A 26,070-nucleotide genomic window follows, 5' to 3' on the forward strand; every position below is an offset into this window, starting at 1 on the left:
TGATTAACTTTTGTGGGTAAAAGCAGGTTTGCGGCTAGCAGCAGTTACTGAGTTGCCCTTTTTAAGAAGAGATGGAACAGGGAAGCCCCCATTAGTGTGGCAGGGTTGATTCCAGTACATCAGCCTAGGAATTGTTAGCATCAGCCCAGGAATTGTTAGCAGTAATAGTGGCTCCTCCTTCCAACTGTCTCCTAGTACCTCAATATTGAGTGAATTCTGATTATTTCATACTCATTTACTGAACGACTTAAATTGTGGGAGTGAAACATACGCAGGAACCTGTAGGATCTGACAGTTGGGAGGCTATGTTAGATATTATCCCGAAAGCCAGCTGCTTTTGGGAAAGTGAAAAAAAAAGCATATATTCTTGTCTCATTTGGAACACAGTGCTGTGTCAGTTTTATGCCACTGAATGTATACCATTGTGATTCCTCACACTTATTTTGATTACGATTTATGGTGTGTCTTTTTTTTGTGAGGGCTCCTAGAATCAACCCTGCTTGCGTTTATTTCAGACTGGGCTACAAGTTTTGTTCATTAATTGTTACCAATGAAGTGTAAATGCATGCTGTCTTCCCCAGGATGTGGCAGATAACCAGATAGACTCTGGGGACCTAATGGAGTGTCTGATCCAGAACAAACACCAGAAGGACATGAATGAGAAGTGTGCCATCGGAGTCACCCACTTCCAGCTGGTCAGTGACACCTGGCTGCCGATTTCCCATCATAGCTGCCTGGATGGTGACTGAATCCCTTCCTTTTTTGGAACATCAGAGCACCTCTGATGTTCTGTTAAAAATTTTTTTCCAGCCAGGCACGGTGGCTCATGCCTGTAATCCCAGCTGTTTGAAAGGCTGAGGCAGGATAATTGCTTGAACCTGGGAGGTGGAGGTTGTAGTGAGCTGAGATCACTGCAGTCCAACCTGGGCAACAGAGCAAGCTTCCATCTCAACAGCAACAACAAAAAAATCATTTTTTCCAGCCAGGCGTGGTTGGCTCACGCCTGTAATTTCAGCACTTTGGGAGGCTGAGGCAGTCTGATCACCTGAGGTCAGGAACTCAAGACCAGCCTGGCCAAGATGGTGAAACCCCGTCTCTACAAAAAATACAAAATTAGCCAGGCATGATGGTGGGTGCCTGTAATCCCAGCTACTCAGAAGGCTGAGGCAGGAGAATCGCTTGAACCCGGGAAGCAGAGGTTGCAGTGAGCTGAGATCACATGACTGCACTCCAGCCTGGCTGACAAGAGAGAGGCTCTGTTTCAAAAAAAAAAAAAAAAATTTTTTTTTCTTCAAATATATGTCCTATTTTTATTTAGGATAGATGGAAGGAAGGAAGGAGGGAGGGAAGAAGGGAGGGAGGGAGGGAGGCCTGTTGTCGGGGGAGTACTGGAGAGATGAGCAGGTCGTGATGTCTCAGGTGTGGGGCAAGCCATGCAGGGTCTTGTGAGAGCTGTATGAAAAAGTGCCCCCTACCACTACTGACCACAAGTTGCCACCAAACTTCTGACTTTCTTTCTCTTCACCTTTCAGGTGCAGATGAAGGATTTTCGGTTTTCTTACAAGTTTAAAATGGCCTGCAAGGAGGACGTGTTGAAGCTTTGCCCAAACATAAAAAAGAAGTATGTAGCTTGTAGTTGCTTCATTCCACCTTCCCGAAGTCCCTCTTAGCTCCAGGATGAGTATGCGAGATGTCAGGCAGCCCTGCTGCTGCCTGGTGGGGTTAGCCCTGGAGGCCTCCTGCATCTCTCCTTTGATAGCATGACAAACACTCGGACTGTCTGCACAGAGCATCTGGCGATGATAGTTCTCACCTGGAGGTCCCATTGGCTAAAGGAGCATTTTTAATTTTTAATTTTTCCGGTTAAGCCATCTAACTGATGAAGTAGGGCTGGATTGTGTACTTAGAGAAGCAGGGTGCAGTGTGAGTGAAAGAGGTGAACTGACTTCTTCCCTGCATCGTCCCGTTATGTCATCTCGTCTAAGATGGAGCAGTTTTTGTATTGGGTTAGATATTTAGTGAAGAAACAGAATCTTTATTCATTTAAGAATTAAGTCTTGGGCCGGGTGCGGTGGCTCAAGCCTGTAATCCCAGCACTTTGGGAGGCCGAGACAAGCGGATCACGAGGTCAGGAGATCGAGACCGTCCTGGCTAACACAGTGAAACCCCGTCTCTACTAAAAAAATACAAAAAAACTAGCCGGGCGAGGTGGCGGGCGCCTGTAGTCCCAGCTACTCGGGAGGCTGAGGCAGGAGAATGGCGTGAACCCAGGAGGCGGAGTTTGCAGTGAGCCGAGATCCCACCACTGCACTCCAGCCTGGGCGACAGAGCAAGACTCCGTCTCAAAAAAAAAAAAAAAAAAGAGAAAGAAAGAATTAAGTGTTAATGAGGAAACTGATAAGCTTTTTCAGCGTGGTTGCCCAAATTCTTCCATGTTGCTCTTTGAAAGGGACATTTCTAGAACACTTGCCCTCATATAAACCAAATTCCCAGTTTTCTCAGGTTTCTCTACCTTTCAGGAGTGAGTTTCACAGTAGATCAAAGGTACAGTCCTAGAGTTAAGAGCAGCATTCCTCTGTGGTCACATGTTTTTAACACACATATTGAACTGTCCTTGCACACATGTGCCCTGTCTGGCTTCCCCTTCCGTCAGGAATGTAGTCAGTCTTCACGCTGCTGCCTGCCTTTCGTGACACCCACAGTCAAATTGCAGCTTTTAGCACCCTCGGAAAAAAAAACAGTGAGCCTTACAGGAAAGACATTCCCCAGAAGGGCATCTTGAATTTTTAATGGTATGACCACCACCCCCTGCAGCCTGGCTGTCAGGCCATCTGCCCTCGTGAGGCTCCAGCCAGCCTCAAGCTTCTCCTTTCACCTGCAGGGTGGACGTGGTGATCTGCCTGAGCACGACCGTGCGCAACGACACTCTGCAGGAAGCCAAGGAGCACAGGGTGTCCCTGAAGTGCCGCAGGCAGCTCCGCGTGGAGGAGCTGGAGATGGTAATGCCTCCCAGCCTCTGCTCCCAGAAACCACAGTGGGTCAGGGCTTGGAAAGCTGGGGAGAGGCTAGGGCAAAGGGGAGGCATTTTATCCACTACTGTGATGGTTAAGACTTGAATTCCTGTGCAAAAGTTTTACCATACGACCATTAGCTTCCTGTGTCATTCTTTTGATTTTGAATGATAAAACCTTTCTTCCCACATATAACTGGAAGTCCAGCTGTAAGACAGGCTCTAACTAAGCATGTGATCCAATAACCGGATCAGTAATGTCCTCAGGGGCTGGGCGCGGTGGCTCATGCAAGTAATCCAAGCACTTTGGGAGGCCAAGGCAGGTGGATCACTTGAGGTCAGCAGTTCAGAATCAGCCTGGCCAACGTGATGAAACCCTGCCTGTACTAAAAGAGACAGGCCAGCAAGGTGGCTCATGCCTGTAATCCCAGCACTTTGGGAGGCCAATGTCATCGAATCACTTGAGGTCAGAAGTTCAAGACCAGCCTGGCCAACATGGCGAAACCCCATCTCTACTAAAAATACAAAACTCAGCCAGCTATGGTGGCACATACCTGTAATCCCAGCTACTTGGAAGACTGAGGCAGGAGAATCTCTTAAACCCGGGAGATGGAAGTTGCAGTGAGCCGAGATGGTGCCACTGCACTCCAGCCTGGATGACAGAGCGAAATTCTGTCTCAGAAAAAACCGGAGAGACTTATTTCAAGCTGAAAGATTTGGTTCCCTAACTTTGAGCCTAGCTCTTTCATTAAAGTAATAATAAAAGTAGAACTCTACATTTATTGATGGTTTTGACTTTCCAAAGTGATTTTCACATCTCAGCAGTCCTGTAAAGGACTAGATCAGGTGTTTCAGGGTAGACTTGGCATTCCATTTTGCGAAGAAGGTCCAAGGCCATGTAGCTAGTTGGTGACAGAATTGAAAGTAAAGCCTGATTCTCTTGCTGCAAGGCCGCTTTGCTATGTAGAAGCCAGAGTCACTAGACAAGATGCAATCAACAAATAAGTCTATAGAACATTTGACATCTCCGCCTAACTCAGACTCACCTTTCCATGCTGGCTCCCTCATGTAGACGGAGGACATCCGCCTGGAGCCAGACCTATATGAAGCCTGCAAGAGTGACATCAAAAACTACTGTTCCACTGTGCAATATGGCAATGCTCAGGTAACTTTTTGCTTTTTTTTTTTTTAATTGTGAAAGTAATGTGAAGGTAACATTTAATCTTTTCTCAAAAGCTGGTGCCCATAAGAAGGTAACATTTTAGTCATTATTTTTTGCTGGTGAGACAGGACCCATCTCATCCCTTCCAACCTAATCATCCCTTCTTAAGCTACATCAGGCTGCGTTTCCCTGAGTTCTTCACCTGCACTCCTCACTTATTCATTTTCTTCCCTCTTTCAGGTTACCTCATTCTTCCCTACCTTGTCTGCCTGGTAAACTCCTAATGATCCTTCAGATGCCTCCTCTGTACCATTGTCAATGCTCTGCACCTCCAAAATTCACTGTTTCTTCACTGTGTTCCCATTGCACAGAAGTTCTTAACTAGACGTCACATCAGAATCACCTAGGATACTTTTTTTAAAAAAACACAGAAACAGGACCCTATCCAGAATTGCCAGGAGTGAAGTACAAACAAGTGATTTTTAAAAAAATGTTCTCCTTATTACTCAGCTACCTCTTCTAGTTAAGGGCATTGCCATAGGGCTTCATCCTTTGAGATAATTACTTCATCGTCCTCTTGTATCATACTATTGCTGGTGCAAAGTCTGATGTCAGTCTAAGTCTCATTGCTTTGTGGTTAATCTATTTCTGATAGGTTTTAGAGTCTTCTCTTTATCTGTAATGGTCTGTAATTTCAGTGTGATGTAATTAGGTATGCTTTTTGTTTTGTGTGTGTTTCCGGTTGGCTCTTTCAGTCTCACAATCTGTGTCTTCCTTCAGTTCTGGGACATTTTCAATCATTCCTCTTTCACATATTGCTTTCCCTTTCCTTCCTTCTGGAACTCCTTTTAGACAATTGGAGCATCTGAGTCCATCTTCCATGTCTCTTTAACTTTTTCTTTGGTACTTTTCATTTCTTTGTAGTACATTTTAGGTAATTCCTCAGTTCTCTTTCCCAGCATATAATTTATTCTTCAGCTCTGTCCATTCTACTCTAGAGAGGCCACCAGTCAAGTTTTGTTTTTCATTTCCTAGCTTTTTCATTGCTTCTTTTCATAACTACCTGTTCTTGATTCTTATTTACTGTTGTCTTCTGTGTTGTTCTGAGGATTTTTAATGTATTTTAAAATTCTGTTTTGATTGCTCTATTACCCCTTGCCCTCAGTTTTTGACTCCTTAGTTCATTTTATTTATCATCTTTCTTATGATATTAGTGTTCCTCAACTAGTTAGTGATTATTGGCCATGCCTTGAGGATTTCCCAGAAGTCTTATGGCTTCCTACTATAGCCCCAGCTGCTGCACCTTCCCATCTGCTTTCCTTCTTTTCATGATATCTAAAGGTTTAGGGAAGGGAAGATTTCAGGATATACTTAATTCACTGTCTTAAAATTCATCTCAGGCCGGGCGCGGTGGCTCAAGCCTGTAATCCCAGCACTTTGGGAGGCCGAGGCGGGTGGATCACGAGGTCAGGAGATCGAGACCATCCTGGCTAACATGGTGAAACCCCGTCTCTACTAAAAAATACAAAAAAAAACTAGCCGGGCGAGGTGGCGGGCGCCTGTAGTCCCAGCTACTCGGAGGCTGAGGCAGGAGAATGGCGTGAACCTGGGAGGCGGAGCTTGCAGTGAGCCGAGATCGCGCCACTGCACTCCAGCCTGGGTGACACAGCGCGAGACTCCGTCTCAAAAAAAATAAAAATAAAAAATAAAATTCATCTCATGACACTTTATGCTTTTGTATTTTGAGTGATAGCTCATCTTTTTTTAATCATAGTTACTTGTTTACATAAGTTTGCCATGTGTAACTGTGATTTTATCAGGCTGAGAATTGGGTCTGATTCATATCTAGCATCCAGTAGTCTTTCTCAGGTGGTAAATAGTGGATTGAATTGAACCTCCTGGTTTGTGCCCACTGTCTAGTTGGAGCTGTTGGCTCCGGGAAAATGCAGAGAGCCTATTGTGTGCTCCAGAGGGAATCTGGACAAGGAGCAGCTCTGGAAGGCAGAAGAAACCAGAAATGCTGGCTGTGTTTCTTTTCCATTATACTCCAGCACAGCCTGCCAGTCATCCTGAGTTTTTATCTAGTTGGATTTGCTGTCAGCTGTAAGGTTGTAAATCCTTATCTTTGGTGAGGAAATCCTGATTCCTATTGCCTGGGAATGAGAAATGGATAGAGAAATGGGAGACACACTGGAACCGAATACTTAATTAGAACACATGGATGAGCAGTCCCTGACATCTCTTAACTTGACTGTAACTCTTTTGCCATAGATTATTGAATGTCTGAAAGAAAACAAGAAGCAGCTAAGCACCCGCTGCCACCAGAAAGTATTTAAGCTGCAGGAGACAGAGATGATGGACCCAGAGCTAGACTACACCCTCATGAGGGTCTGCAAGCAGATGATAAAGGTGAGGGGCTGACACCAAAAGCTGGGCACGGGTAAATAGCAAAACAACAAAGCACAAGCAATGGCAGCAACTTCCTCAGGCTCAGCTTTCTCAAAGCGTGGTCCCTAGACGAGCAGCAGCAAGCACCCCCTGGGAGCCTGTGGGTTCTTGGGCCCCCCTCCAGATCTGCTGAATCAGAAACTCTCGGATTAGAGCACGAAGCCCGTCTTAACAGCCTCCCCAGGGGATTCTGATGCAGGCTCAAGTTTGGAAACCACAGAGCTGGGATAACTGACCTCACTTTGACCTGAAGCACAAGTAAATGGATGTGCAATAAATAAATGATTGGTTTTGAGGACAGTTAATGGTAGCTATACTGAGAAAGTCACCATCTAGTGTCCTGATCATCCATCTGCCACTTTCAGAAGATTTTTCTGTTCTACGGGTTGTTTTGCTTCATTCTCTCCTCCAGCAGATGTTCCCTGCAGCAGGGCTGACCTAAGTACCTAGATGTCCATTCCTTGATCTCGCCACACGTACACTAAACTCAAGGTTGGCCAGGCACGGTGGTTCACACCTGTAATCCCAGCACTTTCAGAGGCCGAGGCAGGAGGATCACCTGAGGTTAGGAGTTCGAGACCAGCCTGGCCAACATGGTGAAACCCCATCTCTACTAAAAATACAAAAATTAGCCGGGTGTGGTGGCTCATGCCTGTAGTCCCAGCTACTCAGGAGGCTGAGGCAGGAGAATCACTCGAACCCAGGAGGCGGAGGCTATAGTGAGCCAGATCACACCTGCACTCCAGCCTGAGCGACAGAGCAAGACTCTGTCTCAAAAAAGAAAAAAAATATTTTTTTAAAAAGCTTAAACTAGGCCGGGCGCGGTGGCTCACGCCTGTAATCCCAGCACTTTGGGAGGCCGAGGCGGGCGGATCACAAGGTCAGGAGATCGAGACCACAGTGAAACCTCGTCTCTACTAAAAATACAAAAAATTAGCCGGGCGCGGTTGTGGGCGCCTGTAGTCCCAGCTACTCGGGAGGCTGAGGCAGGAGAATGGCGGGAACCCGGGAGGCGGAGCTTGCAGTGAGCTGAGATCCGGCCTCTGCACTCCAGCCTGGGCGACAGAGCGAGACTCCGTCTCAAAAAAAAAAAAAAAAAAAAAAAAAAAGCTTAAACTAAAGGTTCTAGCTCCTTTATTTCAGCTTTCCTTTAAAATAAAATGCTGCTTTTTACACTATCAAATAAATTCCAGAGAGAATTTTGAAAGTTACGGTGTCAGTCTTTTTAATTGGCCTGATGAAATTGAGTCCTATGTAGAAATGGAAATGTCAGGCTCTGATCTGAAAGAGCTTTGGAAAATTTTCTAAAAGTCAGTGAGCAATCCATGTCTCCATAACAAGATGTCAGCAGATTATAATCACACACTTAGAGAACTAGAAACAGAACTAGGAAGAGAGGCTCAATGCTCAAGTGTCTCAACCAGAGTGTATCAGACATTGTGACACTTGAAGACATGTGGATTAGCAGAACAGAGATGGAGTTTATTACTAGTACAAAACTGATCCCTGACTTAAAGGACAACAGTAAGTGTACACTACAGGACCCTAGCCCTTTACTGCTTGGTAGGATTACAACCCTTTAGTTAAGATGAACCAAATGGGTCCTTACCCCACATCGTTGTTCACATTGGTTAGTGGAGAATTCCTAGGTTTTCCCACTGGAGTTGGGTAGATAGGGCTTGAGGGCTGCACAGCCACCTGCTACAGTGTTATATTCATGCTTAAACAATAAGTAAGTTCCTGAGATGCCATCTAACTTCACCCACTAGATAGGAAACCAATCCTGTGTAAGAACCAGTGAGGCAATAGAAAGAAATGTGAGAAATAGTAGAGAATAAGGAAGAAAGGGGAAGTTGGGGTGGGGTGCATATTCAGGCCTAGCTGCTCCTCTTGTACCACATGATGCCTTCAGGCTGCTGCTTTTGTCAGCTTTCGGATAGATGTTAAGGGTGATCACAGGCTGGTCCAAGTGCAGTGCTATTTACAACTAATTGATCACAGCTACTTACAGATTTATTTGTTTTTCTACACTCCCATTGCTTCACTTGACTTAGCCTTAAAAAAAAAAAAAAAAGTGGCCAGGTGCAGTGGCTCACTCCTGTAATCCCAGCACTTTGGGAGGCTGAGGCGGGTGGATCACCTGATATCAGGAGTTCAAGACCAGCCTGGCCAACATGGTGAAACCTCGTCTCTACTAAAAAAAAAAAATACAAAAATGACCTGAGTGTGGTGACGCATGCCTATCATCCCCGCTGCTCGGGAGGCTGACTCGGGAGGCTGAGGCAGGAGAATCGCTTGAACTTGGAAGGCAGAGGTTGTAGTAAGCCGAGATTGTGCCACTGCACTCCAGCCTGGGTGACACCGCGAGACTCTTTGTCTCCAGAAAAAAAAAAAAAAAAGTGGTCAGAGATGAAGTTAATCGCCACATTTGGATAGCTGTTTGTATAAAACTGTTTCTTTGCAGAGGTTCTGTCCAGAAGCAGATTCTAAAACCATGTTACAGTGCCTGAAGCAAAATAAAAACAGTGAACTGATGGATCCCAAATGCAAACAGATGATAACGAAGCGCCAGATCACCCAGAACACAGGTAAGACCTCGGCTTGGCCCTCCGGGCCCTGTGGAGCATCTGGAATTCAGTGGCCACAGAGTGATCCAGTCAAACTCCCAGGGCTTTGTTGCCTGGGGATTTTAAGGGAGGAGTCTGTAAGCAGGAGGACTTCCGCCTTTGAGGAGCATCCAGAAAAAAGGAGGGAGAGTCAGGGGAGAGAGGAGGCCACAAGAACCAGAAAACTGCCCTTGAAGAACGTTTAGAAGGAATCAGGGCCGGCATTCCTTGGAAAGAAAAATCTAGAAATTCAATAAAACTTCATGAGTGTGCCAGGAGAATGTACGGGTAATCTGGTTTGGAACAGAGACATTTCAGCTCTGGGTTGGAAGACCTCGTAACTTAATGGTCACAGTGAGTTGGATATTGTATTTCTTTCTCAGTGTTCTCAAAAATATCTGTTATGGGGAAGGTTGCTGATGTCCCCTTGATTTTTCTGAGGACTCCTTAGAGTATTGGAGTCCCCACAAAACCCCCGCAGAGTAGAAAGATTCCTGAGGACCTCCAGAAGTACTCGTTAACTAAGTCATATTGCTGATTAGAAACCGGGTAGTGAGAGCTCAGTAAATGTTTATTGAATAGACAAATCCATGGTTGTAGTCATGATCCTTGATATAATATGCTCCCTTTAGGAAGGTGGATATCTTAAAATGTGTGAATCAGGTGGAATGTTTTGTCACATGCTCACTGCTTTCTGCTGTAGATTACCGCTTAAACCCCATGCTAAGAAAAGCCTGTAAAGCTGACATTCCTAAATTCTGTCACGGTATCCTGACTAAGGCCAAGGATGATTCAGAATTAGAAGGACAAGTCATCTCTTGTCTCAAGCTGAGATATGCTGACCAGGTAAACGGGCCTGGGCTCTCCACAAAGGTGTATTTATGGAGCCTCTGGGAATTTTCTCTTTTGAAATCCCTAGCTTGCTCCCCTTTTCCCAAGACCGTTTTCATATCTTCCTCAACCTGGGGGGCTAAGGGGCCAGATCAAAAGCAGGCGTTTTGTTTTTTCTTGTTCTTTTTGTTTTTTTGTTTTTTTTTTCATGTCCTGCAAAAGCTTCGTTTTCTGATCAGCCCATGTATCCTCCCTTTGTCACATGCAGCGCCTGTCTTCAGACTGTGAAGACCAGATCCGAATCATTATCCAGGAGTCGGCCCTGGACTACCGCCTGGATCCTCAGCTCCAGCTGCACTGCTCAGACGAGGTGGGATTTGCGTGCAAAACTGGTTACGCGCAGAGCTGCTCAGAGAAGTTTCCATTGGAGAAAAGTTGTTTACTTTCTCTCCCTTCAGTTGTGAATGATCTGGTGAATTGAAGGTCATCTAGGCTCTCCAAGTTCTGCGTTCCTGTTCTCTATAACACTGAATTCAACTTGGCGTTAGTCCTGACACTCTAAAGCATTGTTCCATATTTCTCTATTGAACAAGGGTGTTCTTTCATTATAGCTCTCTGTGTAAATTTGTTCTTCTCTTCTCCTTATTCTGTATGGTAAACCCAAGACTTGCCAGAAAGATAAAAGTACTTCCAGCTGGGCACGATGGCTCACGCCTGTAATCCCAGCACTTTGGGAGGCCAAGGAGGGTGGATCACCTGAGGTCAGGAGTTCATGACTAGCCTGGCTAACATGGCAAAACCCTGTCTCTACTGAAAATACAAAAAATTAGCCAGGTGTGGTGGCGCGCACCTGTAATCCCAGCTACTCAGGAGGCTGAGGCAGGAGAATCACTTGAACCCGGGAGACGGAGGTTGCAGTGAGTTGAGATCGTGCCACTGCACCCCAACCTGGGCGACAGAGCAAGACTCTTGTCTCAAAAAAAAAAAAAAAAAAAAAGGCCAGGCGCGGTGGCTCACACCTGTAATCCCAACACTTCAGGAGGCTGAGGCAGGCGGATCATGAGGTCAGGAGATTGAAACCATCCTGGCTAACATGGTGAAACCCTGTCTCTACTAAAAAAAAAAAAAAAAATTAGCCGGGTGTGGTGGCACACGCCTGTAGTCCCAGCTATCCGGGAGGCTGAGGCAGGAGAATGGCATGAACCCAGGAGGAGGAGCTTGCAGTGAGCCAAGATCGCACCCCTGCACTCCAGCCTGGGTGACAGAGTGAGATTCTGTCTCCAAAAAAAGAAAAAAAGTAGTTCTATAATGGCTTTAAGAAAGTGCCCATCTTTGGAAATTATTGGACTTCTTAGCTAGAAAAGGCCTTGTAGAGAGCCCTGTTCAACATATTTCAGGAGCTCATAGCAAAAGCCATTACAAAAAAGCTCACTCATAAAACTGTCCAAGGAAAGTTAATGTTTTTGTCTTTGCTGTGGGCTATGTTTCTCAACTCCTGTGTATATGTGCATGTATGTGCAGGTGCGCACGTGTGCAACACTTTCAAGTTGTGAGTCTGGTTTGACCCCGAACCTATGTGAATGTCAAGCATTTGCTTTTTGTATTTTATTTGGTTATATATAACCTTGCTCCTGTGGAATCAAGTAGCAGCCTTCTTTTTGACAAGTCCTGAGATCTGACTCAAGTCTCAGTATTGACAGTGTAAAGATACTACATTTATTGATTTTCTGCTCTGTGTACTAGTCCTTGTGAAGAATGAAGCCTGACATCCAATACAGGAGGAGGGGTATGAAACCCACCAGGAAGCTGTTTGAGATGAGCCCTGGCACAGGTGTGGGAGGATCATCAAACTGACATGTTTAGAGACCAAGGGTTCTGGTGATAGCAGTGCTACTGCCCCGGCTTGTAAAACAGCAGTAGGCCAGTGAAGAGGGGGCACAGATCCTGCGGTGTCCAGAGCTGATTGGAATCAGTAGACTCACCTGCTTTTGAAACTGTCAGTAAGGGCCGGGTGCGGTGGCTCACGCCTGTAATCCCAGCACTTTGGGAGGCCAAGGCAGGAGGATCACTTGAACCTGGGAGGCAGAGGTTGCAGTGAGCCAAGATTGCACCACTGCACTCCAGCCTGGGCGGCAGAGCTTGACTCTGTCTCAAAAAACAAAAAACGAAAAAAAAGAAGAAACTGTCGGTTCATTTCTGTGCTCAGTGAGGTGGCTTTGTTTTTTTTGTCTCCTGAACAGATCTCCAGTCTATGTGCTGAAGAAGCAGCAGCCCAAGAGCAAACAGGTCAGGTGGAAGAGTGCCTCAAAGTCAACCTGCTCAAGATCAAAACAGAATTGTGTAAAAAGGTAAACACCGTCACCTTGTTTTCCTCACTTCATTTTCTTTTATTTTTCCTCTTCCTTTTAATGCTGTAGTCTGCCTACCTTGGTGATAAAACCAAAAATCTAAACCTTCTGCCCAGCACTCTTTTCTTGCTGTTCCTTCTTACCAAACTTTCATTTGGTCTTGACTGCTCATCTCCTACAATGTGAATATTCTTTTCACATGTACTGATTACATGAATATGTCTCATCCCCATGACTAGATCGTTGTTTAAAGACACTGTGAGTGTACTACCAAACCTAAATGCCAGTAGCAATATATCAATCAGTAAATGTTCCACATTTATAGAAATCAGTGAAACTAAAACTAGTTCATTTCAGAAATGTTATATAAAAACATTTGTTAGCCAGGCGTGGTGGCTCATGCCTGTGATCCCAGCACTTTGGGAGGCCAAGGCAGCTGGATCATGAGGTCAAGAGATTGAGACCATCCTGACCAACATGGTGAAATCCCATCTTTACTAAAAATACAAAAATTAGCTGGGCATGGTGGCGCACGCCTGTAGTCCTAGCTACTCGGGAGGCTGAGGCAGGAGAATCACTTGAACCCAGGAGGCAGAGGTTACAGTGAGCTGAGATCACACCACTTCACTCCAGCCTGGTGACAGAGTGAGACTCCATCTGAAAAAAAAATTTTTTTTTGGTCAAAATATGATTACTAAGCATACATTATCTTGCAAAATTGAAAATGAAATAATATACTTGATCTTTTTTAAAAAAGTAACTTTTTTTTTTTTGAGATGGAGTCTCGCTCTGTTGCCCAGGCTGGAGTGTAGTGGTGCCATCTCAGCTCACTGCAAGCTCCACCTCCCAGGTTCATGCCATTCTCCTGCCTCAGCCTCCCAAGTAGTTGGGACTACAGGCGCCCACCACCCCGTCTAATTTTTTTGTATTTTTAGTAGAGACGGGGTTTCACTGTGTTAACCAGGATGGTCTCGATCTCCGAACCTCGTGATCCACCTGCCTTGGCCTACCAAAGTGCTGGGATTACAGGCGTGAGCCACCACGTCTGGCCAAAATTAACCTTTTAAAAAAGAGTTTCATTGCTGTCATTATGGAATCATTGAGAATATTGTGTGCGAATTTTTCATCTGTTAAAAATGTTCCTGATTCCACATTTCTGAGGAATGGTGGGAGTGGTCGAAAGCTAGATCCGTATATTTTCCTTTGCCTCCTTTATCATCACATGATCCCATGTAACTTTGGGGCAGATTTTAGAATATTGTTTGGCCTTTGGTTTTTGGTTTTGATTTCTCTCACTATTGTTTTATAGGAACTAGAGTCTTGTCTGGAGCATACTAACTTTTATTTATGGAAACATTTCTGGCCTATCTTTACCTCCCAACGTTCCATTGTGTATAAATGGAGAATCTGCAGAGTTTATTTCAGTTCCATTGTGTTGATATTCCTCTCATTCAGGACATCTATAAACACAAATAAGAATTGCTCTTGTAGTAGATGTTATGCCCTGTCCATTCTGGTTTTTTTTTTTTTTTTCTGAGGACAACGGTAAAGTAGAACATTTTAAACAAATATGCCTTTATCTAATTGGAATTTTTTTGTTTTTGTTTTTGTTTTTGTTTGAGATAGGGTCTCACTGTGTCTCCCAGGATGGAGTACAGTGGTACAGTCATAGCTCACTGAACCTCAAACTGGGCTCAAGTGATCCTGCCACCTCAACCTCCCAGGTGGCTAGGACTGCAGGGCACACGATTATGCCCAGCTAATTTTTTTTTAAATTTTCTATAGAGATGGGTGTCTTGCTTTGTTACCCACACAGGTCTCAAACTCCTACCTTGGCCTCCCAGAGTGCTGGGATTATAGGCATGAGCCACCACCCCAGTCCTGATTGAGAATTTTAATATAGCATATAACTCTGATTTTAAGATTTCACGTTTTTATATTTCTTAAAGTAACACAGTAATTGTATCACACCAATAAAAATATTAACATTTAGGTACTTTAAAATGATATGACATGACATATGGGAATGCCAAAAACCCAAATCTGATCTTATAGTCACTTACAGTCCCCTGCTTTTTTTAAACACACAGTTTTGTATCTCTGAAAGGTAGTTATTCATCTGCATTCTGTATATCATCACCACCTTGCAACCTGTCCCAGAGTGGTGTCTGTTGTTAGCCCTCAACTTTCCCCCCTTGTTTATTTGTATATGAAGTATTTACAGACAACAGATCTGATGCATTTCCCCTTCAAAAGCTCTGTCCGCAATGACCCTCCCTTTCCAGGAAGTTTTAAACATGCTGAAGGAAAGCAAAGCAGACATCTTTGTTGACCCGGTACTTCATACTGCTTGCGCCCTGGACATTAAACACCACTGTGCAGCCATCACCCCTGGCCGCGGGCGTCGTAAGTCTGTGTTCACTCTGATCCTGTCTGAACTCTCTTGGGAAGAGCAAAGATTCCCTATTAGACATCAGTTGCAGCTACTGTGGTCTGTAGTTGTAGCCCAGTCATAGACAACATTCCCTGGGGACCTGGGTGATGCCAAAACTAGGCCTTTATGCCATCATAAATTTAGGAATAAGCCTGCAAGTTTGAACTGACCTCGTCATGACCAGAGCTAAAGATGTGATGAACAGGGAGAGTTGAGGTATTTGTGAGGGAAGCAGAAGTTAAAGTCATCATCATGGTCTTTTTCCCGGTGCCCAAACTAAAAGACAGCTTCATACACTTCCCCGGTGGCCACAGTGAACTCAGTAGACAGGTTCTATGTGAGGAGGGAGCCAAGGCAGGTGTGAAAGTTCTTTCTGAGCCACATATGCCCAATGAAATGAATAGAAGTTATTTGTTTTTAGTTTTATTTATTTTTTTGAGACAGAGTCTCACTCTGTCGCCCAGGCTGGAGTGTGGTAGCATGATCTCGGCTCACTGCAACCTCCGCCTCCTGGGTTCAAGTTATTTTCCCACCTTAACCTCCTGAGTAGCTGAGACTACAGGCACCCACCACTATGCCTGGCTCATTTTTGTATTTTTTTTTTTTTTTTTTTGAGACGGAGTCTCGCTCTGCCGCCCAGGCTGGAGTGCAGTGGCCGGATCTCAGCTCACTGCAAGCTCCGCCTCCCGGGTTCCCGCCATTCTCCTGCCTCAGCCTCCCGAGTAGCTGGGACTACAGGCGCCCGCCACCGCGCCCGGCTAGTTTTTTGTATATTTTAGTAGAGACGGGGTTTCACCGTGTTAGCCAGGATGGTCTCGATCTCCTGACCTCGTGATCCGCCCGTCTCGGCCTCCCAAAGTGCTGGGATTACAGGCTTGAGCCACCGCGCCCGGCACCATTTTTGTATTTTTTTAGTAGAGACAGGGTTTTGCCATATTAGCCAGGCTGGTCTCAAACTCCTGACTTCAAATGATCCACTCACCTTGGCCTCCCAAAGTGCTGGGATTACAGGCATGAGCCACTATGCCCAGCCTGTTTTCGTTTTAATTTTTTGAAACAAGATCTTACTATATTGTAGTCTCAAACTCCTGGGCTCAAGGGATCCTCCTGCCTCAGCTTCCCAAGTATCTGGGATTACAGGTGTTTGCCACCACACCTGGCTCTAAAAATAAGGAGGTTTTAAGAGAGGCTTTGGACGCCAACCCTGGAGGTTACTTACCATTTCTCTCCATTGTTGGATCCTGGGTCAAATTTCCTAGTATGTATTTAACTTTGTTGAGCCTACAGATCTGAATTCTCTGGTGGTTGTGTACCCTTTTCCCCATCTTTACGGAAATGTCTCTATTCTGTACAGTTTCACGTTCTTCTTATTATTCGTTTCCTCCCACAGAAATGTCCTGTCTCATGGAAGCACTGGAGGATAAGCGGGTGAGGTTACAACCCGAGTGCAAAAAGCGCCTCAATGACCGGATTGAAATGTGGAGTTATGCAGCAAAGGTAATGACCAAGAGAATCTCCTTTTTTACAAAAATAAAAAAATATGGAGCACTTCATCAATTTGCATGTCATCCTTGAGCAAAGGCCATGCTGCTCTCCTTGCTGTGGTTGTCCAGTCTCAGATATTGCACTGGTCTTGTCCTTATTGTGAGGCTAGCAATAAGTGTGTTTGAAAACTTGGTCAGTGTACTTTTAAAATTCCTTGGCTGTCCATAAGCCTGGAGCCATCTCCCTGTACATCAGACTGTCTGCATGGCTTTGCCAAGGTCACTCCTTTCTCAGTTTGCCCACTGTTCACTTCTGAAAAGTGAGTCACCCAAAGAGAAAAGAGATGTCACGCCCATGGCAAAAGAAGGAAATCCAGCCTCGCCTATCTTGAAGCTTGTTTTTATCATTTTACAGTCTTCAGGAGAAAAATACATATGTGAGGCCAGTACTCATCTGGTCTGGAACATGGAGAAGAAGGGGATGAAGAGGGACTGTAGGACACTCATGAATGTGTGTGATACCCAGGGAGACTTGGGCTGGGGAAATTTTTCCTACAGAGGTTCAGCCTCAGTGAGAAGAATAACAGTTCTTCTCGTGTATACATTGCTTTTTAGTTTATATAACATTTTGGTGGACATATTGCCTCATATGAACCTTGAAACCCTGTGAGGTGAGTAGAATGACTTATTTCCTCACTTTACGTTGAAGGAAACTGACTTCAGAGGTCATGACTTGCCCAGAGTCCCTCTGGTTTTTAGATCCATGCTTTTGTATCAACTCATATTGGGATAGACGTTTGTAGTGGCCTAAGATCAAGAGAGTAATCCCAGGACCACCCCTCCTTCCTGACCAATTTTATCACCCGTGTACTTCCAAGTCAAGGATAACAAGGCGAGAGGAACAATCAGAGAAAGTCTTCATCGCTCGACAGCAGGAAGGTACAAGGGAGGGCCCCTGTCTGTCACAGTAGTCAACACTCTCCTCACCCTTCTCCCAAGGGAAGAAAGTTGCCTTTGAAGCCGGTGGCTCAGGGAAGCGGCAGCAGGAGATGCTGCATTACTTCATTCTCCCTCATTGTATCCACTCCTTTGAGCTGTGTATTACTGCTTCAGAGTGACTCAGAGTAATTCACGGCTTGTTTTGTGTTGGCAACTATTGGAGCTCAAATCTCATTCATCTCACGCCTCCCTACTCTGTTCTGTGTACATGATATGAGCATAGAAATAGCCCAGATGCCTCTGAGCCACACTATCTCAGCAGCCGGGCTAGGATGCAAAAGAATGGGCGCATGTGCACCTGGGGACCCTTTCTGTTCGATTCTGCCATAGCAGGCTACCACTGAGGTCCGTTAGGGAAAGCATTGGAAAACTGAGGATGAAAACTAGCTGACATTAAATTATAAATGTCCACAAGTGGAGGACGGTTAAATATATTCTGTCAATATAAGTCTTGTTTGCAGTGCAGTGGTGCGAACATGGCTCACTGCAGCCTCGAACTCCTGGGCTCAAGTGATCGTCCTTGAATAGCTGGGACCACAGGTGCATGCCACCACACCCAGCTAATTTTATAATTTTTTTGTGGAGACAAGGTCTTGGCTATGTTGTCTAGGCTGGTCTCGGCCTGCACATTGTTTTTGATGTGGGAAATGCTTATGATATAATGGTGAATGAAAAAAGTCAAAATACAGGCTGGGTCAGTGGCTCACACCTATAATCCCAGCACCTTGGGAGACTGAGGCAGGAGGATCACTTGAGCCCAGGAGTTCGAGACCAGCTTGGGCAACATAGGGAGTCCCCATCTCTACAAAAAAAAAACAAACTTTTTTTTTTTTTTTGAGACGGTTTCTCGCCCTGTTGCCCAGGCTGGAGTCCAGTAGTGCAGTCTCGGCTCACTGCAACCTCTACCTCCCAGGTTCAAGTGACTCTCCTGCCTCAGCCTCCCCAGTAGCTGGGATTGCAGGCGAGCGCCACCATGCCCAGCTAATTTTTGTGTTTTTAGTAGAGACAGGGTTTCACCATGTTGGCAAGGCTGGTCTCAAACTCCTGACTTCGTGGTCCACCATCTCGGCCTCCCAAAGTGCTGGGATTACAGGTATAAGCCACCACACCTAGCCAAGAAAAATTTTTTAATTAGCCAGGCATGGTAGTGCACTTGTAGTCTCAGCTACTCAGGAGGCTGAGGTAGGAGGATCCCTTGAGCCCAAGAGTTTGAGTCTGTAGTGAGCTGTGATCACACCGCTGTGCGCCCACCTGGGCAGTAGAGCGAGACCCCAACTCAGTGAAAAAAAAAAAAAAGCCAAAATATAGAATTTACAAATAATATAGAATTTACAAGACCAGGCACAGTGGCTCACGCCAGCACTTTGGGAGGCCAAGGCGGGGGGATCACAAGGTCAGGAGTTCGAGACCAGCCTGCCCAACATAGTGAAACCCCCCCCCGTCTCTACTAAAAATACCAAAAAAATTAGCTGTGCATGGTGGTGTGCGCCTGTAGTCCCAGCTACTCGTGTGGGTGAAGGAGGAGAATCGCTTAAACCCGGGAGGCGGAGGTTGTGGTGAACTGACATTGTGCCACTGCACAATGCCTGGGTAACAGAATGAGACTCCATCTCAAAAAAAAAAAAAAAATAGAATTTACAAAATATAGAATGTACAAAACAGTCTCAACTTTTCTCTTTATTTTTTAAAGAAAGGGAGCAAATGCAGTTAAAGAGCATAAATCAAAAGATAGAAGAACTCGTGGCCTTGTAGAAGTCATTTAACAGGCCGGGCGCAGTGGCTCACGCCTCTAATCCCAGCACTTTGGGAGGCTGAGGCCAGGCGGATCACGAGGTCAGGAGTTCGAGACCATCCTCGCTAACACGGTGAAACCCCGTCACTACTAAAACTACAAAAAAAGTTAGCCAGGCATGGTAGTGGGCACCTGTAGTCCCAGCTACTCCGGAGGCTGAGGCGGGAGAATGGCATGAACCCGGGAGGCGGAGCTTGCAGTGAGCCAAGATGGCGCCACTGCATTCTGGCCTGGGCAACAGAGCGAGACTCCGTCTCCAAAAAAAAAAAAAAAAGAAGTCATTTAACCATGCTCACCCCTGGGCACTGACTCTCCATCCAGAGTATGGGAGTGGTGAAATCTGCCTGCTAGGCTTCGTGTGAGGACTAAATGAGCGAGGGCAGGGGGAGCCCGGCACATCTTCAGTGTTGTGACGTTAGTGGTGATCACTGTGATGGAATCATGGGTGACTGCACCACTTTGTCTCTTTCTGTAGTTCTAATTTTGTGCAGTAGACGTGTGTATAGTTTTATGATCAGGAAAAAGAGTTATAGCTCTGTGTTGATTTTTCTTGTCTCCTGCCCTCCCTCTCCAAAAGAAAAGACATAAATTAAACTAGGAACTGAGAGGGATAAGTTAGACCTAGCACTGTCACCAGCCCAGTGCTCTCTCAGAGAATCACGTTGCCCTGTGTCATTCTAGGTGGCCCCAGCAGATGGCTTCTCTGATCTTGCCATGCAAGTAATGACATCTCCGTCTAAGAACTACATTCTCTCTGTGATCAGTGGGAGCATCTGTATATTGTTCCTGATTGGTCTGATGTGTGGACGGATCACCAAGCGAGTGACACGAGAGCTCAAGGACAGGTAGAGCCACCTTGACCACCAAAGGAACTACCTATCCAGTGCCCAGTTTGTACAGCCCTCTTGTATAGCATCCCCACTCACCTCACTCTTCTCAGAGGTGACACCAACCCCGTGTTAGAGCATCAGCAGGTGTCCACTGCGTTGTCCCGTCCAGCCTCCACTCATGTCCATGGTGTCCTCCTCCTCCTCACCGTTCGTGCAGCAGCAGCAGCTGGCCGCTGGGGTTACTGCCTTTGTTGGCAAACTTGGGTTTACCTGCCTGTAGACAAGTCTCTCTCATACCAACAGAACTTCCGGTACTTCCAGAACCAACTCACCTGACCTGCAACTCAAAGGCTTTTTTTAAGAAAACCACCAAAAAAAAAAAAAATTTTTAAAGAAAAAAATGTATATAGTAACGCATCTCCTCCAGGCTTGATTTGGGCAATGGGGTTATTTCTTTCCTATGACTGTGTAAAACAAAGACAGGACTTGGAGGGGAAGCACACCAGCCAGTGTGCCATGACTGAGGTGTCTCGTTCATCTCTCAGAAGCACCTTGGGGCCTCGCCAGGGCCATGGTCTTCACCGAGGAGTGGGTGGGCAGCCGTTCCCCAGGCTGTGTGGGGTCCTGCTTTCTTCTGCTGAGACAGTGACACTTTGCAGTTTCTACCCTAATCAGCCACTGCTGGTCACAGCCCCACGGCCATGGGTATTTCTGTGGTCTCCTCACTTCGTTGAAGCAAAGCATGAGCCTCCCTAGACCAAGGGCAGCTGGGGAGGGGAAGGGACCGGAAGTTTGTGAAGTTGAACAATCCATCTCATCTGCACTGAGAGGCTGGATCCCAAGTCCCGGGGCAGCAGGATCCCAGGAACCTTCCTCCTCCAGGGCAGCACAGGACTCAGCCGTGTCTGGACCGGCCCTGCTGAGGCTGCAGTCACTCCGGAAGCTCTGCGCTTCATCGGGAGGCGGGACTGTGGTGGGAGGGGTCCTTAAAGATGGGTGTGGGGAGCAGCGGGGCAGGAAGTGGGAGCCAGGGGTTTGACTCACTCTGCTTTATTTTTCAGGCTACAATACAGGTCAGAGACAATGGCTTATAAAGGTTTAGTGTGGTCTCAGGATGTGACAGGCAGTCCAGCCTGACCTTTCTGCACACTCCAGACAAACTTCCCAGACAAGCTCCTTTGTGCCTCCACGTGGAGAGGGTGTGGAAAGTTATCACATTAAAAGATGGAGGATTTGCTCTGTTTTTTTTGTTTTTGTCCGTTTGCTGTGTGTACCCACTCTGGTAGGCATTGGCTAAATGTTGTATTTTGGTGACTCATCAACCTTTGCAGAATATGGGCTTTATAAAAGCAATATTCTTGGCCATCCCGCCTCATTCCTCCAGTGTGGAGATGCCAAGTCTGGGGTGTGAAAGGGAGGGGTCTGGACATCATAGTTCAGCCTGGCTGTCCTTTGGTTTCGTTTGGGGCATGAGATCACAGTGGCTGCACAAGAGAGCTGTGTGTACAGTAGGAGATATATTTATATAATATATATTTTATTAACCTGTTAGATGTCCACAAAGTATTATAAATCACGTGCCTAAAACTGTCCATGTAGACCAAGGCCCGCCCTCGGTGCCCCCGACTCCTGCCTCTGCTCTGCACGGTCCACGCACGCTGCAGGACCAGAGCGACACTCGTCTTCCCTTGAAGGGTGTTCAGTACAAGGCGTGTCAGTTTGTGGATCAGTTGATCCAAGTTACTCCTTGTCTAATCTGACTGACATATATTTGAATACTGTGGTTTTCTTTCTTTTTTTCTATTTTGCTGCCCTTCCTGGAGGCAGTGGGTTCCAGAAGCCAACTGATTGTCCCCCTGCCAAGTCACCAAGGGAAGCTGCTAAGCTGCTTAGTCCCTTCGGTCCTGCTCGTAGGGTCTTCCTGATTGTCCACAGCTGTCTGGGATGCTTCAGTCTCCTAAAACTGGAAACTCAGGGTGCGAGCAGCACACACTGCCTCCCACCACTGCCAGCCAGACTGAGTGGCCCGAGAGTCTCTGCAGGTCCCCTGGGGGCTGGGGACCGCTGAGGCTTAATATCAAGAACCAGGAATGTCATGTACATGCAGGTGCCTACGGACGTGTCTGGTGTGGTTTGCAGGTAGGATGGATGTTCACTATTTGACCAGGTGGGGTATCCTTCCTCTCTGCAGTCTCCTTCCCAGTATGCGGAAACACCCTTAAAGTTCTAATTGTCTTGATATTTCTGTTCTTTCTGAATTGAGAGAAAATCCCATTCGTCGTCTGCAGATTTGGAAGTTTGATGAGGAATTTTGTTCTTGAAACATCTGTCATCTTTTTTTTTTTTTTTTTTTTTTTTTTTTTTTTTTTTTTTTTTTTTTTTTTGAGGTGGAGTATTGTTCTGTTGCCCAGGCTGCAGTGCAGTGGCGCGATCTCAGGTCACTGCAGTCTCCACCTCCTGGGTTCAAGCAATTCTCTGCTTCAGCCTCCTGAGTAGCTGGTTTTCCAGGCAACCGCCATCATGCCTGGCTAATTTTTGTATTTTTAGTAGAGACAGGTTTCACCATCTTGGCCAGGCTGGTCTTGAACTCCTGACCTCATGATCCACCCGCCTCAGCCTCCCAAAGTGCTGGGATTACAGGTGTGAGCCACCATGCCCAGCCGAAACATTTGTCATCATTATAAATGGTCAGAATAGAAAAGATAGCTCTGCCAGTATCTTCAATTGCTTATTACAAGAATTTCTTTCATCATCCTAGTTGGAGCATTTTCCAGTGACTGGCTCTTGAGAGCCCCAGGCAGGGCCCTGAGCAAGTGTTTCTAAGTTCCACGGCCAGCGAAGTTTGCACTGGCCGTACTCATTAAGTCCCTCATTTGACAAAACAAAACAGGGCCTGGGACACCCCGGTCCCTGGCCTCATAGGTCAATCAGCTGGCTGAGAAATGGTCAAGAAGAGTAACAGTGACCCTTCTGTGGATGCGAGCGGATGATGGACTCTGGCCTGTGTCTATTCTCCTGATGTGCAGCCCACCAACAGTAATAGAAGTAGAGAGTAGGGGGTTTTGCCAAGGCTAAGGCTTCAGGTACTTGCTAACAGTTACAGCAACTGTGTCACTGTCATCTGGACTTACCAGTTCATGCCAGTGTCTCTGTGACTCTTATGCATAGTGTGCCCCACAGCCCTCTGGAGGCACCTGGAGCCCGGGCTGCCAGTCTGGAGGCTCTGGGGTACTGAAGGTGAGCTGTCTGGGCAAACTATTAAGAACAAGACAAACTGTTCCCAGTGGAGCTTCTCCCACAGACGGGAGCTCTGTGAGGCCTTCACCTGGGTACCTGCTGGACTTCTGCTGCTGTTGCTGCTGTCCCTAGACGAGCCTGTTAGCAAGAAGTGCCAGCAGGGCAGCCATGCACTCCATAGGCTTGGGATCACCCCCGGGAAAGCAATCATCCCCGGGCTACCAGCCCCAGTTCTGAGCCAGTGCATCCTTGGAAGCTAGGTGAATTCTAGGGTGGCTGGTGAGCTAGTATTGAGTGAGCAGGTATTGACTTGAACACACCGCAGGCCTTTGGCTGTCTCGTGCTGTCCTTACTCTTCTTGGGAACAGTGAGTCACTCAGCTGGCTGGGGTGGGGATGCATCCTGGTGAAGAGACAGCTTTCCCTGAAGATGCTACAGAAAGTTACTGTCAAATTTCATTTGTTTCTGTTACCTGAGATCAACTAACAGAAGAATCCAGTGGTGAGGGTGTCTACATTCATGTTTTATGTTTTATCAAGGCAGATTGGAAAGGGAATTATGTGGCTGACTTCCCTTGGCCTTCCCAAGAGAAGATTCTCTTCTTATGTCAGGGTGGCTTCTGGAAGTGTCTCCTATCCTCCCAACCTCCAGGCCTGTGGTGCGACTTCTGCCCCGAAGTTCCTACTACAGTGAGTCATCTGGGGAGAGGAGGTTGCTTCACTGAAAAGAGGCCTTCCCTTCCCATTTCCTCCCCTGCCACAGAACATACTCCAAGTCAGAACTTAATCTAAGGAGAAGGAAGCTGGACCAGGAACCTTGGAAGTCAACCAGCCCGGCCTGGCACAGTCAGCCTAAATTTTGGCCATAATGGCTTTTTTTTTTTTTTTTTTTTTTTGAGACAGAGTCTCGCTCTGTCACCAGGCTAGAGTGCTGTGGCGCGATCTCAGCTCACTGAATCCTCCTACTCCCTGGTTCAAGCCATTTTCCTGCCTCAGCCTCCTCAGTAGCTGGGATTACAGGCATGCACCACCACGCCCAGCTAATTTTTGTATTTTTAGTTGAGACAGAGTTTTACCATGTTGGCCAGGATGGTCTCTATCTCCTGACCTCGTGATCCGCCCACCTCGGCCTCCCAAAGTGCTGGGATTACAGGCGTGAGCCACCGTGCCCAGGCTTTTTTTTTTTTTTTTTTGAGACAGAGTTTCACTCTTGTTGCCCAGGCTGAAGTGCAGTGGCGCAATCTCGGCTCACTGCAACTTCTGCCTCCTAGGTTCAAGTGATTCTACTGCCTCAGCCTCCCAAGTAGCTGGGATTGCAGGCACGGACCCCCATGCCTGGCTAATTTTTTTTCATTTTTAGTAGAGACGGGGTTTCACCATGTTGGCCACGCTGGTTTCGAACTCCTGACCACATGTGGTCACCCACCTTGGCCTCAATTATGTGCATTTTGGTATATTTACTTGTATTTCAACATCTTGCGAGTTTGAAAAACCTGAAAAATCAGAATCCTTCCTTTTAATTCTCACCATTTGGGCAGCACCTAAGTGGTTTTGTAAAATGCAGCATCTGGTGCTGTGGGACTCTCTCGGGCCTTGAGGGACACTTCCTTCCTCCACGCTCGCCTCCTCTCCGCTAGGCTTCGTTTCCCAGAGGGCCTGGGGCCGGGTCTGAGGTTCTTGCCTACGTTCCCTCCCATTGGTCTTTGGTTGCTCATCTCTCTATCTGTACCCCTTATTGGCCCTTCCTCCGCAGACTTCAGATAACAGACAAGTCATTAGCAAACCAGACTGAATCTTCAGGGTGAAGAGCTCCCCAAAGCCATCTGGTGAGATCCCCAGGGACTATTTGTCACCTGGATCATAAAGATGGGACTGTCTGCTCAGGCTGATGGTGACAGGATCCTGACCGGTGGTCCTCTCCCATTCCTTCTGCTCTACCATGACACACGTATAGGACACTGTGCTGTGTGCAGTGGAGAAATCTCCCTGGGCCAGGAGAAAGTTCAGACAGTGCCTCTAGATTGTGTTTTGCCTTCCCCAGTGTAGAGTTGACATCTGGACCCCAGAGCCCAGCAGGGCTTTCTGTCAGACATGCTAGGGTGGTGGCAACGGGCCCTCCAGGTCCCCCTGCAGTGTGCTGGCTGGAGGCCCCCGGAAAGCCAGCAGCAGGAGAGCTTCCTGGGCGGCTTCCCCCAGGACAGTGTTCCCAAGCCAGTCCAGCCGGAAAACAGACTGTACAGCAAATGCTGTGTAAGATCTTAGGCCTTTCACTTTTTTTGTTTTGTTTTGTTTTTGAAAGAAAGAAAGAAAAAAAGTACAATTAACAAGCCTCTTTTGTAAATGGGTTTCCTTTCTGTGTATAAAATCCTGGTGGTCCCTTGTTTTTACATGTTCATGCTGTGTAATTTTGAGATGTTACTGAGATATGTTCTGAACATAATGTGCATTTTTTTCTGTACAGATGAAATGGGAGAATTTAATAAAGAGTTTGCAGGTTTTTACTTGTTAAATCTTCTCTGTGGTGACTGGGAGGAACCTCAACCACCTCTCTGCTAGTGGGAGCAGTGGCCTTGAACTTGCCAACCGATGCTCACAAACCTTGCTGATCAGGTCTTTAGTTATTGACCAGTTAGGTCCAGGAGAGTAGGACTCAAGGAATTTTAGAGGACTGGGGACTTTGATGCCCTTGGTTTCTGTATGCTAGTGGCAGAGCTGGAAGTCACATCTGGGGTTTTCTGACTCTTGAGCCATTGTGTCCAGAATTACTCATTCTACTGAGGTGTTTAAGCCCACATCATGAGGCTCTTTCCTGGGGAGAGCAGAACCTGGCAGCTCTGTGTACAGATCTGACACGTGGGTGGCTGGTCCTGAGAGGCGCCTGGTCTTCAGT

General features: G+C 46.5%; 1 protein-coding gene across 1 annotated transcript in view; it reads left to right on the plus strand.

The window, feature by feature from the left end:
- Positions 1–21,187, plus strand: part of GLG1 (golgi glycoprotein 1) — a 147,985-nt gene extending 126,798 nt beyond the window's left edge. Inside the window, exons 15-27 of the mRNA XM_031658095.1 lie at positions 582–695; positions 1,533–1,621; positions 2,882–2,999; positions 4,083–4,175; positions 6,444–6,581; positions 9,085–9,208; positions 9,930–10,072; positions 10,326–10,427; positions 12,298–12,405; positions 14,691–14,811; positions 16,230–16,336; positions 19,796–19,959; positions 21,006–21,187. Of these exons, the coding sequence (XP_031513955.1) occupies positions 582–695; positions 1,533–1,621; positions 2,882–2,999; positions 4,083–4,175; positions 6,444–6,581; positions 9,085–9,208; positions 9,930–10,072; positions 10,326–10,427; positions 12,298–12,405; positions 14,691–14,811; positions 16,230–16,336; positions 19,796–19,959; positions 21,006–21,081 (1,497 nt within the window). The 3' untranslated portion in view covers positions 21,082–21,187. The remainder of the gene's footprint in view (positions 1–581; positions 696–1,532; positions 1,622–2,881; positions 3,000–4,082; positions 4,176–6,443; positions 6,582–9,084; positions 9,209–9,929; positions 10,073–10,325; positions 10,428–12,297; positions 12,406–14,690; positions 14,812–16,229; positions 16,337–19,795; positions 19,960–21,005) is intronic.
- The last annotated feature ends 4,883 nt before the right edge of the window (positions 21,188–26,070 follow it).

This window comes from Papio anubis, chromosome 18, assembly GCF_008728515.1.
Source record: "Papio anubis isolate 15944 chromosome 18, Panubis1.0, whole genome shotgun sequence".
In the NCBI taxonomy this organism is placed as follows: domain Eukaryota; kingdom Metazoa; phylum Chordata; class Mammalia; order Primates; family Cercopithecidae; genus Papio; species Papio anubis.